The 13,111-nt window shown below is 36.4% G+C and overlaps 3 protein-coding genes across 4 annotated transcripts; 2 read left to right on the forward strand and 1 right to left on the reverse strand.

The window, feature by feature from the left end:
• Positions 1-790: 790 nt before the first annotated feature.
• Positions 791-6,772, forward strand: LOC113319275 (histone-lysine N-methyltransferase, H3 lysine-9 specific SUVH4-like). 2 transcript variants are annotated; one of them, XM_026567549.1, is made up of 15 exons: positions 791-1,339; positions 1,438-1,485; positions 2,088-2,150; positions 2,299-2,353; positions 2,469-2,578; positions 2,716-2,895; positions 3,017-3,115; positions 3,789-3,887; positions 3,954-4,003; positions 4,103-4,191; positions 4,345-4,504; positions 4,814-4,919; positions 5,038-5,217; positions 5,895-6,116; positions 6,214-6,772. In XM_026567549.1, exons 1-15 carry the CDS (start codon positions 896-898, stop codon positions 6,325-6,327), a joined length of 2,019 nt encoding a protein of 672 aa, XP_026423334.1. In that variant the 5' UTR covers positions 791-895; the 3' UTR covers positions 6,328-6,772. The 2 variants fall into 2 exon arrangements, with proteins under 2 accessions (XP_026423334.1, XP_026423339.1); XM_026567554.1 differs by having other exon boundaries at positions 6,249-6,772.
• Positions 6,773-6,970: 198 nt separating this feature from the next.
• LOC113272602 (SKP1-like protein 3) lies at positions 6,971-7,333 on the forward strand. Its single transcript, XM_026522416.1, has one exon. The coding sequence runs from the start codon at positions 6,971-6,973 to the stop codon at positions 7,331-7,333; it is 363 nt and encodes a 120-aa protein (XP_026378201.1).
• Positions 7,334-8,611: 1,278 nt separating this feature from the next.
• LOC113319287 (endoglucanase 12-like) lies at positions 8,612-12,820 on the reverse strand. Its single transcript, XM_026567563.1, has 6 exons — positions 12,577-12,820; positions 11,376-11,867; positions 10,816-11,123; positions 9,705-10,302; positions 9,443-9,615; positions 8,612-9,218 (listed from the first exon to the last, which is right to left on the reverse strand). The coding sequence occupies exons 2-6, from the start codon at positions 11,746-11,748 to the stop codon at positions 8,817-8,819; spliced, it is 1,854 nt and encodes a 617-aa protein (XP_026423348.1). The 5' UTR covers positions 11,749-11,867; positions 12,577-12,820; the 3' UTR covers positions 8,612-8,816.
• Between the last annotated feature and the right edge of the window lie 291 nt (positions 12,821-13,111).

The following is a 13,111-nucleotide window of genomic DNA, read 5'->3' on the forward strand; positions in this document are numbered from 1 at the left end:
CTGTGGTTGGTCATTTTGCTTGGCTATAGTTTCAATATAACTAAGTTAAAATAGAGCAAAATCGCAACACTATGGACTATGGTAAAGATGCATATCTTGGCTTATGGTGACGCAAAACTAGTTTCCGTCCAGATAGTAAATACATTAGTTCCCAGAACTGTTTTCTAGATCCGATATTTATTGTTTTTAATGTAGAAATTGGAAAATCCCTGAAATTTAGGCGGTGTATTTTGAATTTTAATTTTCGTAATTTAATGGATGAAAACTGAATTCCATAAGTTATAATTCAGTAAAAAAATAATTTTTATTTTGATTAAAACTGAATTTTCTTTAGGCTTCACTTAGCTATAACAAGGAACATATGTACACCACTCACTATCCAAGCCAAGCGAAATCACAAGATTTGAACGAAGCAATACCTATACAGATTATAAAAAAATTTAGTTATATCCAAGCCAAAACACAAATCATTGTCCCTGGCTTTACAGTCATTTTCCAAGAAAAATCTCTAAACTCAGTTGTTTATCACATTACCAAATTACCCTCTGGTTTAAATCTCTCAGCCTCATCCTCTGGTATTTGTCTTTCCCCAAACACCCTTTGTCCTTCCCAAAACACCCTGGACTTGGTCTCAATTATTTTCCCCTCTGCCTCTGACACAGTGCGATTCAGATTCAAATACAAATTTTGAATTTCAAAATTAGCCCGCCCATTCCCGTCACTTCGTCTTCCCCAAATTAGTATTAATTCTATATTCTCTTTTTCCGAGAATAACAATTCCATTCTCTCACGCTTCCTCCCTTTAAAAATCCTCATCCTTTTCCCCCTTTTCATCTTCCTTTCTTTTAACCTAAAACAAAAAAACCCTTTCTAATTCTTCAAAATCACAGTAGAAATGGATGAGGATGGAAGAAGGAGAAGTTCTAGAATCAAAAAGATAGTTAAGGAAATTAGATATGATGACCATGGAGGTGATATTGAAGAGGAAGAACCAGTTCTTAAGAAGAAGAGAATCAGTATATCAAACAACGATGTAAAGGTTTCAAAGAAAGTAACAGAGAAGAAGCAATCAATTGATGATGGTAATGATTTGGGTGAAGTTGTTACTGCTGATGTTGAACATGAAGTGAAGATTGGTGGTGAAAATGGTATCGAATCGGTTGAAAAGGGTGTAAAATCGGCTGCAAAGCGTCGAAAATCGGTTGTAAAGAGTATGAAATCGGCAGAAAAGAGTTTGGAATCGGCTGAAAAGGGTACAGAATCGGATGAGAGGAGCGATTATGCTAAAGTTAGAGCAACTATCAGGGCTTTTAATTCGCACTATCTCCACTTTGTTCAGGTTTGTGCGTAAAAGACCTAACTGTTAAAATCGGAGTGTAGGAATTACGTTTTTTAATTTTTTGTCTGAGTTTTTTTGATGTTTATTTGCTGGTGCAGGATGAAGAACTCCGAGTTAAGAATCTCGAAGAAGAATTGAAAAACAAGGTTAGTTTATTATAATTGTTGTTAATTTCAAGCAATTGGATGCATTTCAATCTGAGTTAGGTTGATGTTTGTGTGGAAATTTTATAGAAGTTAGTATGGAATTAAGGAAATTTATGAAAATGTTTTGATGTGATAGTATAAGCATGCTTGAATCTAACATGAATTGTGTATTAGTTTTACATAATTTGGTTTGCATATTGTTTTGTTTTTTGCGATTACATTAGCTAGACTGCCTTCCAAACTTGTGCTACCTACAATGTTGTGCATATCTAAGTGATCGGTGATTACAAAGAAGCAGGCCTCCTCCTGATTGTGTCTCAAGGTTGCATTGTTATGACTTATGTTATGTATCCTTAAAAAGAACTCGATTCTAATGCATTTCAGTTTGGAGGGATACCTCTGTAAGATGTTTAACGTATCTCGAAGCAGTGATGAATCAGTATTGGTTTACTAGTGGTGCTGTAATAGGAGATTTGTGTGATCATTATGTTTGATACACATTATTAAATTAGTGAAAACTGTGTGCATTAATCTATCTTATTAGCTGTTATTTCTATTTTACACATCCCCTACCATTGAACTACTTTACGGCAAATGTGCAGAAAGATGATGAAAAAGCTGGGAAAAGACCTTCTAAACGCCCGGATTTGAAGGCAATTTCCCAGGCAAGTATCTCTAATATCTTAGATTCCCAACAGTTTGAGATACCCGTTTATTTGTCGCTGGAAATCAGTGTTATCAGAGCTTATTCATTTCAGATAATCGTTATTTTCTTAATCCATAGGTCGTCTAACTTCTTATTTTATTTATCAGATGTTAGACGAAAACACCATTCTATATCCTGATAAAAGACCTGGCCACCTTCCAGGTTTGCTTCCACATACCACATTTGTGTCAATGGAATATGTGTTTCCTTTAATACATTTGTATGCTTAGTGATAAATTTGAGCAGAGTAGGATTTTTTTTGTTTTTCATGTCACAGGTGTTGATGTGGGGCACCAGTTCTACTCAAGGGCTGAAATGTGTGTCGTGGGCTTGCACAACCATTGGTTAAATGGAATTGATTTTATGGGTGTTAAATTCAAAAAAGTGGTAACGCATTTTAAAATTTGGTCAGTCACTTTGGATATTATGGTGAAGTGGTAATACTAAGGAAAAAACTATGTGATTATTTTTTTTGCTGTCCAACATCCTAGCAATTTATCAAGTTTTGTTTTCATATGCTGCAGACAGAACTTAAGAACTATACCTTTCCCGTAGCCATCTCGATTGTGTTATCAGGACAATATGAAGATGATCTAGATAATTCTGATGATGTTATATATACTGGTCAAGGGGGTAACGATTTACTTGGTAATAAATCTCAAATAGCTGACCAAGTAATGAAACGTGGCAATCTGGCACTCAAGGTTAGCGGTTTTCTTCTTTTAAATCTAGTATTTTCTTTGGTCTTTGTTTAATACTTTCATCTTAATACTCATGTATTTATGGAACTAAAATGATTGATATTATCTCTTTTTTCCCTTGCAGAATAATATCGGGCAAAATGTTCCAGTTAGAGTCATCCGAGGACTGAAATGTCCTAGTAGCTACTGTGGAAAGGTTTATACCTACGATGGACTATATAATGTAAGTCCTTTGGGCTCAATTGAACCACCTATACACTCATGCCTTTCGAATTGTCAATTTCTATATGATGGTGCTTTGACAAGTATACTGGTCTAAGAATGTAGACTTAATATAACAGATACATATGTTAGGTTCAATTCCTTTAGTTGTCATGGTTCTACTGATTTGGTTTGCAATCATGTTTTGTGTCTTCTTATTAGTTATTGGTAATTGAATGGCTAAAAGTTTAGCAATTAAGGTCACGGGTGGAGCTACATTTACAAGATTGCTTTTATATGGTGCATATACAGTTAGCTGCTGTTATAAGTTTTAACTGTTGGAAACTTCATTATGCAACGCATACATACATGGTGCCCTGCCCAATAAAAATGATGATTTTAGTGCCCGCCCAATAAAAATTTCTGGCGCCACTGCCCATGGCCTTGTCAAATTTGCCTACAGAGACATACAACTAGATTGTAGGAGTATGGGCTGACTGCATATCAGGGATTAAATCTTGTAATAACTATGTTTTAGGGTGTAGTTTAAATTTGCTTGGGATGTTATTATAGCTACGTAGCCTGCTTTTATTTTTTCTTGCCTTTGTTAGATGTACCCTTTACTCTAAACATCTTAACTGACATAGTAGTAAGTAACTGTACATTTTTGTTTGATACTGAATCGTAATTTACAGGTTGTTGATTATTGGGCAGAGAAAGGTGTTTCTGGTTTTACAATATACAAGTATCGTCTCAAGCGCCTTGAGGGGCAGCCAGTTCTGACTACCAACCAGGTTTGTCTAATTTTTATATCTAATCATGACTAGGAATTTACGATTGCTTGATGATATCATCTACAGGTTCAATTTACTAGAGCACAAGCTCCCAAATGCGCAGATGATATTCGTGGGTATGAACTTGAAATCTAGACTTTGATGTTACTCTAGATTTATGTAACACAACCTTGTAACTGAGTTTTTTTTTGTTTTTTTTTTTTAAATTGATGAAGATTGGTCTGTAAAGACATTAGTGGGGGCCAAGAAAACATTCCTATTCCAGCGACCAATTTGGTTGATGACCCACCTGGTCCTCCTACAGGTAAGATTTAGTGTGCAACCACCTAGGTAGATACTATCTTTCTGTTTCGTCTTTTTCATGGATGGCCATAGGACCATAATGGTTATTTATGCAAAAATACTGAATAACAACTAGCTACTTCTATTTTGAATCTAATGGGTTCTGATTATATAGGTTTGGCATATATCACCACTGCTCAAGTTTCTGCAAGTGTGAGAATTCCTACAAATGCCTTTGGCTGCAAGTGCAAAGGAGCTTGCTTTGATCCTAGTATATGTGCCTGTGCAAAGCTTAATGGTTCAGAGTTTCCATATGTGTCTAAAGATGGTGGCAGGTAAAAAATATTCACTCTTTCTTACTTCAGTGATTTACTTACAAATATTTGACTTATACCGTCTTCTTATGCTATGTTCTTGGTACTGATAGTCTTATATATGTTAAAAATATATTTCTAAGATTCTTCTCTTAATTTTCTGTTTGGATGTATTCTCCTCCTCTTGGGCACATTTAAAATATGAGCTGTAATGGTACCCATTGCATAAGTGCAGTTAGACAAGATAATTGGATTCACCAAATTGATTTGCTTATTAGCATGAGTTCATGTTCATTTTTACATAAGCATTGTTACCTTTTTCCTTTTCAGATTGATTGAAGCCAAGGATGTTGTGTATGAATGTGGACCACATTGTGGATGCGGACCTGATTGTGTAAACAAGACATCTCAGCGCGGATTAAAATACCGTCTTGAGGTAGCCTTTAACTATATTGTATTTAATGCAATTTCTGTTAATCTTCTGAATTTTTCTTGTTCTTTATTAAAGTATGAGTAAGGCTTACAATATGGTTTCATTTGGTGTCTCTTTAAAGGTATATCGTACCCCCAAAAAAGGATGGGGAGTAAGATCGTGGGATTTTATTCCCTCCGGCGCTTTCGTATGTGAATATATTGGAGTTATCAAGACGACGGACGAGGTACATGATCCGGAGAACTTCTTCATTTTTGACATCGATTGCCTTCAGACGATGAAAGGACTAGATGGAAGAGAGGTGCTACGTTACTACTTGCAATACATGGTTATTTAGTTGAAATGTCACTGTTACCATTTGTTTTTTGTTTATTTAGTACTTTATATGTAGTATTCTGATAAATTTGGATTATCACCTACTAAGACCTTAACACCAAGTGATCCTAAACATAAATCAACTGGACTTACAAAGCATAGTTAAAGAATAAGTATACAGAATTTATGTAAACGCTCATGTAATATTTGCGTTTATATCCAGATGGACAAGTAGTATCCGAATACAAACTGTAAGAGGCATACAGATGAGATTTATCAGTAGCTATAACAGGATAGACAGTGCTGCTACTTTGCCACTACAGGTCTCTGATATAGAGTTTTGTATGAAGTAATTTACATAGAAAAAGTTACACATGAAATGACAAATGCACATGTAATACCTGTTTCTTTTAAGATAGTGCATCAATCTGTGATTGCAGTTACTGTTTGACACCTAGATGGATAAGTAGTATACAAGTACAAACTGTAGGAGGCATACAGAAGAGATTAAGAGATTTATCTGTAGGTTTAACAGGACAGACAGTACTTGAAGTTTGCTGCTAGTACTCTGATATAGAGATTCTGCTGTTTCTTATATGTACTTGTATGAAGTAATCTATATGGATGCACCTGCTGATTTGATTTCCTTGGTCTGTCTTACAGAGAAGGAAAGGTGATGTATCCATATCTCCAGGTGCTCTCTCGGACAAAGCAGCAGATGAAGTTGATTATTGTATTGATGCTGGATTGACTGGCAATGTTACTAGATATATTAATCACAGCTGCGCTCCCAATCTGTTCGTCCAGTGTGTATTAAGTGAGCATCACGATATAAAGCTTGCACGAATTGTTTTATTCGCTGCTGATAACATACCCCCTCTTCAGGTAATGTGCTTCTCTTTAACTGTTTACTTTCAAGAGCTTTTTCTTGTATCTATATCTTTATCATGTTAGTAATTGAGTGCATTTCATGTTTTTGGAGGAATTATCCTATGATTATGGTTACGCTGTTGACAGCGTGGTGGACAAGGCAGGAAACATCAAGCACATGGACTGTTATTGCGGGGCTCCTGACTGCAAGAAGAGGATGTTCTAGGTTATGGGTCCTGTGGATTCTTTTTGTAGATAAGGAAGTTGGAACTTCAATTTTGTTACATATTCAAGGAACTGAAACTAACCTTTGAATCTGAAGAATGGGAATTGAGGTGGTTAGACAGATGGGAGATGAAGTATTTCCATGTCTTGGATACCAATCTGCATTCAAATGGAACCCTAGAATATGTTTTTGGTATGATGATACCTTCAGGACGTACTGTCTCCAGAGATTTTGAGAAGCTGAAGAATTTTGAAGTTCCAGGAAGACTCACAATTTTCTATTTTTCTTACTGTAAAGTTTTTGAGTCTTCAGTCTGAGTACTACTGAAGTCTAACTTAACAGACAGAAGTGGAGTGTTTGCTTATCTGACAATGAGCTTACTGTGGTAATATTATGTCACCTCTTTTTTGGACACCCCTTGAATTGTATCTTTTTGTATCTGAAATCACTCCCAAATATGTGATGTCACAAAAGTAAGTTCCAATGGATTCCGAATTTAAGACCTGGATAGAGATTACTGGTTAACATTTGTAAATCAGGTTTTATCATGGAATCGGAGTCCAACCAAACGTAGTCCATACTAGTAGTATAAATACACTTTCTTTGTTTCAATATTCACATGTATTGCGAATTTGCGATCACCATGGCAGCGGCACCGGCACCAGCGAAGATGATTACTTTGAAAAGTTCTGACGAACAGGCCTTCGTTATCGAGGAGACCGTTGTATTGCAATCTAAAACCCTGGAGTACATCATAGCTGATAATGAATCTGAGGATTACGTATTCCCTTTGCCTAACATCACAGGCAGTATCTTGGCAAAGGTAATAGAATACTGCAGGAAACGCGCCGAGGTTGAGACCAGTGATGCGGATAAACAGATTTGGGATGCAGAATTCGTGAATGTCGGTAATAATATTCAATTATTATTTGACTTAATCAAGGCTTCGAATTCTCTTAAGATAAACGGATTGGCATACTTGCATATCACAAGGTGGGGAAGATGATGCACGGTAAAACACCAGAGCAATTACGTTCCACATTCAACATTGGGGCCTATTTCACCCCTGAAGAAGATGAACAGTTTCGCAGGGAAAATCCATGGGCTTTTGAGTGATTTAGTTTGCAGCAGCAGCAGCAGCAGCAGCAGTAAGAATGGATTTCATTTTAGATATGTTGTTAAGAATGGATTTATATTTTGGTCATGTTTAAATTCTTCTATTTGGTTTCAATATTTTCTGTTATTTATTCTGTCTAGAAACAATCATCTGACAATCTGACAAAACTTATGTACCCTGGCTAAAAGGAAAGATGCAAATTACAGACGAACTTGGCGAGCATCTAGATGCATTGTTAACTAGTTAGCTCATTATGCACACCACAAGACCTTGCAGTTCAAAATGAACTCATGCATACAAAGAAAACAACCAGCAACATCTAAAACAACTTTCACCTTCCGCCATGTGATTTCGCTAAAAGCTTGGCAACACATAAGACCACCTTGTTCCCTTGTTTAATCAGCATTGGCAAAACATATGTACCCTGACAAAACTTATGCACCCTGACAAAACTTATTCTGTCTGGAAACAATCATCTGACAAATCTTATGTCCCCTGGCTAAATGGAAAGATGCAAATTATAGAAAACTTGGCGAGCATCTAGATACATTGTTAACTAGTGAGTTCATTGTGCACACCTCAAAACCTTGCAGTTCATAATGAACTCATGCATACAAAGAAAACAACCAGGAACATCTAAAACAACTTTCACCTTCCGCCATGTGATTTCGCTAAAAGCTTGGCAACACATAAGACCACCTTGTTTCATCAGCATTGGCAAACCTGATGTACCCTGACAAAACTTATGTACCCTTATTCTGTCTGAAAACAATCATCTGACAAATCTTATGCACCCTGGCTAAATGGAAAGATGCAAATTACAGAAACCTTCGCGAGCATCTAGATACATTGTTAACTAGTGAGTTCATTATGCACACCACAAAACCTTGCAGTTCATAATGAACTCGATGCATACAAAGAAAAAACAACCAGCAACATCTAAAACAACTTTCACCTTCTTCCAGGTGATTTCGCTAAAAGCTTGGCAACATATAAGACCACCTAGTTTAATCAGCACTGGCAAACCTGTCTAGTGTTGCAATGCAGAACTTCACAATGCATACAAGGCAGAACTTTAATACGCAAAGTGATAGGAGTCTTATGGAGTTAAATAGAAAAATTTTCCTTTCACAGGATATAAAAGAAACGACACAGTTCAGAATCTACTAGAGTAACGAAGTAAACAGTGAATCTTTATGACCCTGGAATACGTAAAACCCCCACAATAGATTAGCCCAATAATGGTAATAATTACAAGAAGAATCTATCAGTGTCTTTATATGAAGAAGCAAAATATAATTCAGATCACGAATTTCTAGGTACCAAAAGGGGGTAACTATATCAATATAACTATGGCTAGAAAATGACTGAATCAAGGTTTCCATGGAGGAGGAGGTGGTGGAGGAGTAGGGGACAGCGGTGGTACGCCTGAAAACATAGAGTTCTTGTCAACTATGCTGCCACCAGTAGTCGTCAAGGACACTAAAGCGGCCACCAGTCCTGCATTTCCGGCTAACGTTGGTTCAGTGAAGTTATAATTACGCCGGAAATCTTGAAACTTATCAGACCTGTCGGGACCGCCAACCATGGCTCCCGTAAGATTGTGGGGATTGGAATTCTGAGTGTCTCGCCATTTAAAGCCTCCTGTGCAGGTGTATTTGTGACCATCAAGAGGTATAGATGCACCTCTGTGGTGCACATGCTTCGGAAACTTCTCCCCATATCCAACTACGTAGCTCATCTTACTTGGGTTTGCCCCAAGAATGTAATCAACCTTTTCACAGCAATGTAGATACATATAATGAGTAACTGAACTGTAAAAGTAAACACATTTATAAATTTACTTTCCTCGATGAACATACTGATAGTCTGATGTAACATCTACTAAGTTTTCATGATTTCATCAAGCTAAGAAGTAGATTTTGACTGTTAGTGCAGACTAAAAAAAGTGAAAGTTAGCGATGCAGTTCATTTAAAAGATACGGACAGATGTAGCACCTGAGAAGTGGCAAATTTGTGCAGTTCATCTGCACCAGTGTATTGCGTTCCACAGTACCAGCCAGGCACGCCTGTTGCATTCATATAATCAACAAATAGAGAAGCTATGAAAGCAGCATTCACAACATACTGCAGATTCTGGGGGCCTCCATGGTTCAATTGTATCAAGCCACCTGCAACGAAATGAAACGTCATCAACCTTGATCTGAAAACAGTAATATTAAGTTTCATTTCAGTTTATATATGAATGAACAAAGCTCACCTTTAGTAAAATTGTAAACATTGTACTTCTTAAGATACGAACACATATTTAAACTAGTAAGATTCTGATAGCTTCTCAGCATGTCCTCATAAGGATACCCTGGGCTCAGAAAGATCCGCATCCTAGTTAACAACAATTCAGCAGCTGGTAACTTGTTGTCCCAACTCAAAACACCCATATCTGCTGATCGGAGAGACGCATTCGCATGGTTCGGTATTCCTGGATTCGTGGCCAGGGAAAGATAACTAGAATTACCAGTTGCATAATACATCCAAGCTGCGCCCCACATGAACTCATCCCAGTATCCGGATGATTTGTAAAACTGTTCAATATCTGGTTTCCCTTGGCTATATGTGGCACGTTTAGTGAAATCCCTACCAAATGCAAACAAGGCAGTAGCACCTTTTATGAGTTTTTGGGAGTATTTTCTGTCGTCGATGAAGACAATTGATGCAGATGCTAGCGCTGATGCCATTTCACTGGCCAAGTCGCATCCTGCAGTTGTTGTTTGCACCGGACGGTCATAATTCATGTCTTCTGGTCTTTGCCAACAGTTATGATCGTCTGGTGAAGTTGAGTCATTCCTACCAACGCCCACCTATGGTACATTAAACAAGGTTAAAAGATTGAAGGAGAACCAATATGTAATGTAACCAAATAATTGTAACAAAAAATGCACATTTACTAGAGATAGAGTAAGAACAGACTGAACGATCAAATTTCCATTAATATGCTATGACAATGTCATGACGCAGAGGCATATAGACTTGGCCTAATACCAGAAAATACAGGCTTTATACAAGACTACCTACTGGTCCTAGATGATTCCTAGTCAGTGCCAACATGCCTCCAACTGAAAGTTCCAAAAAGAAATACAATGAACAAACTACAACTTCCCCGAAACAACTTTCAACTACAGTTCAAAGTACTTCCGAACACAGTCATGCAAATCATCAGGAACCATTTGGGACTACTTTGTGCAATTTTCCACCATTTACTAAACAAAAGACTGTCTGCTTATGCCAGTTTGGCTTTAGAGGACACTTCTTTTCTTTCATACATCATTTATAAAACTGAAGGAACTGTAAGTAAGTAAGACGTTCATACACACCTGGCTATAAATTTTGTCGATATTTGTGGCGGAAGAATTGAAGGTAAGAAGTAGGTAATCGGTGCCCCATTTGATGATATCCCTTATATGATCATATTCCCCAATCGATTTGTATTTATGACTATATTCTATCACACTCCAACTTAACATACTCATAGAGAAAGCCATCGGGAAATTGAACTTAATGTTGTCTCCAGCATCATAATAGCCACCAACAAGTCCACCTTTCACATCCGTCAAACTTGCTCCATCTTTTAATCCAGAAGGTCCTCTCCATGAAATGTTATGGTTCTTCGGCAACCTCCCCGCTGCACAGAACCCTCAAAATTTTGTAACCCTACTAAAAACATGCACTAAGAGTTTCTGACATACTAATTCAAAAAGAAAGAAAAGGAAAAGAATGGTCTGAACAACTGCAAAATTCAATCAAAAGCAAGGATACGTTCTGTTTCTTGCATAGACGACTACATGATATCTATCGATAGCTGAATAAGAACTTGCTAATAGAGATTATTATAAAAAGATAAAAAAAGAGAGAAGACTTAAGACAAGGGACTTACACATTTGTGCGTCAAAAAATTTGAGCGCCTTTGTCAGAGCAACATGGTATTGATCCGGAGGAGTGGGTTGGACTTTATGCTTTGGCCAATTCTTGACGATAATCGTTGGAAGAGCAATGACTACAAAAGCTAAAACAATTGTCCAAAATGACCATTTTACGGCTTGTCTACTACAAACTACACAACCGAAATCGATATATTTCTTTCTTTTGTTCTCTTTAGGTCCTAATAACCAACTTTGTTGAGCTTGATCTAATTGTTGTTGATTAGTCAGAGCTCCTCTATCTAAATTATCATCCACTGTCGTATTTCTATCTCTATTGTCATCATCGTGCATCTCAAATGAACCTCCCCATAGATTCGACGAAAGCATCTTGACTTTCCTCTCCCAATATCCGCGACTCCCTCAAAATCCCAACATCAAGAAACACAAAAATTTCAAGCAATCCACTCCAATTCTCTTGAGTTTTTCGACGATTATAACAATTTGATCTGTTAAACAAAACCCCGTTTCATAATTAATCAAAAATGAACCAAAATTGAATCAGAATTATCAAAATTCTATTTCTGGAAAAGAACATCAACAGCAACAAAGAACAGCATTTTTCCGGAGAGGGTGTGCATGAAACATGAAATAGGAAAAATAAACCATTACAGAAACTGACTATGATTCACACAACATGATAAAAACATATCAAAATTCATCAAAACACAACCAGAATTGAATCAAAATGATTTTTTTTCCCTGAAACAGAACAAAAGTAAAATTGAGAGTAATCAATTGAATAAGTACATTAATGTGTGCATGAAAGATGAAACGCAAGCAAAACCCACTTCAGATGTTAAACTAAAAATGAAGAATCAACATGATTCATGACATAAATAATCAAAAACATCATAAAAATGTCCTCTTTAAACACAGATACAGAACAAATGTAAGATTTTAAGGAGTCAATGAAGATTTGTGCATGACAATGAAATTAAACAAAAACCCACCTCATATTTTAAACCAAATTGAAGAATCAACATGAATTGATGACATAAATGATCAAAAAAAAATGTCATCTTTGAACACAGATACAATTTGTGGGTTTAAAAAAAAAAATCAAAACAGAAATCATGAGATGATGATGCTACTGATAAAGTCTATGTAAAAAGGATCAAACAGGAAATTGAGATTGACAAAAGTTGCAGAAAATACCTTGAATCAAAAATGAAAATTAAAACCCAAACACAAAACTGACTTCTTCTTCTTGTTGTTTTGGTTGACTACAGGTAGTGAGATTTAAAGAGAGATAGGCATGATTTTTGTTCGTTTTTTTCTAGGGCTTTGGGTCGGAATCCATGGGAATGAGAATGGAATGAAGATGAAGAAGAATTGAGGGCGGGTTTTTCGGAGAGACCAAGTTTATGCTGTGATTGAATCTTTTAATTTAATGAAGAAGAAAAAAATGCAGTGAAAAGCTCTTTAGAGTGAAAAGATAGATTTTCTATCCTGTATACAGTTGTACTGCACTACTTACTTACTACTATTTACTCTTACATCTCTTTTACACTCCTTTTCGTCTACACCGTACACCTGGATTTTTAGAACATTCTAGTCATCTGTTTGGCAAGTAGAAGTAGAAATGACGTTGATTCTTAAATGAAGTTGCTTTTGAAAATTAAAAGTCTTATAAATAATATATCCAAACTAATTTTTAACATTTCGACTTCGTTAAATTTTAAAAAGTTTT

The sequence above is a fragment of the Papaver somniferum genome, chromosome 1 (genome assembly GCF_003573695.1).
Source record: "Papaver somniferum cultivar HN1 chromosome 1, ASM357369v1, whole genome shotgun sequence".
NCBI lineage: Eukaryota > Viridiplantae > Streptophyta > Magnoliopsida > Ranunculales > Papaveraceae > Papaver > Papaver somniferum.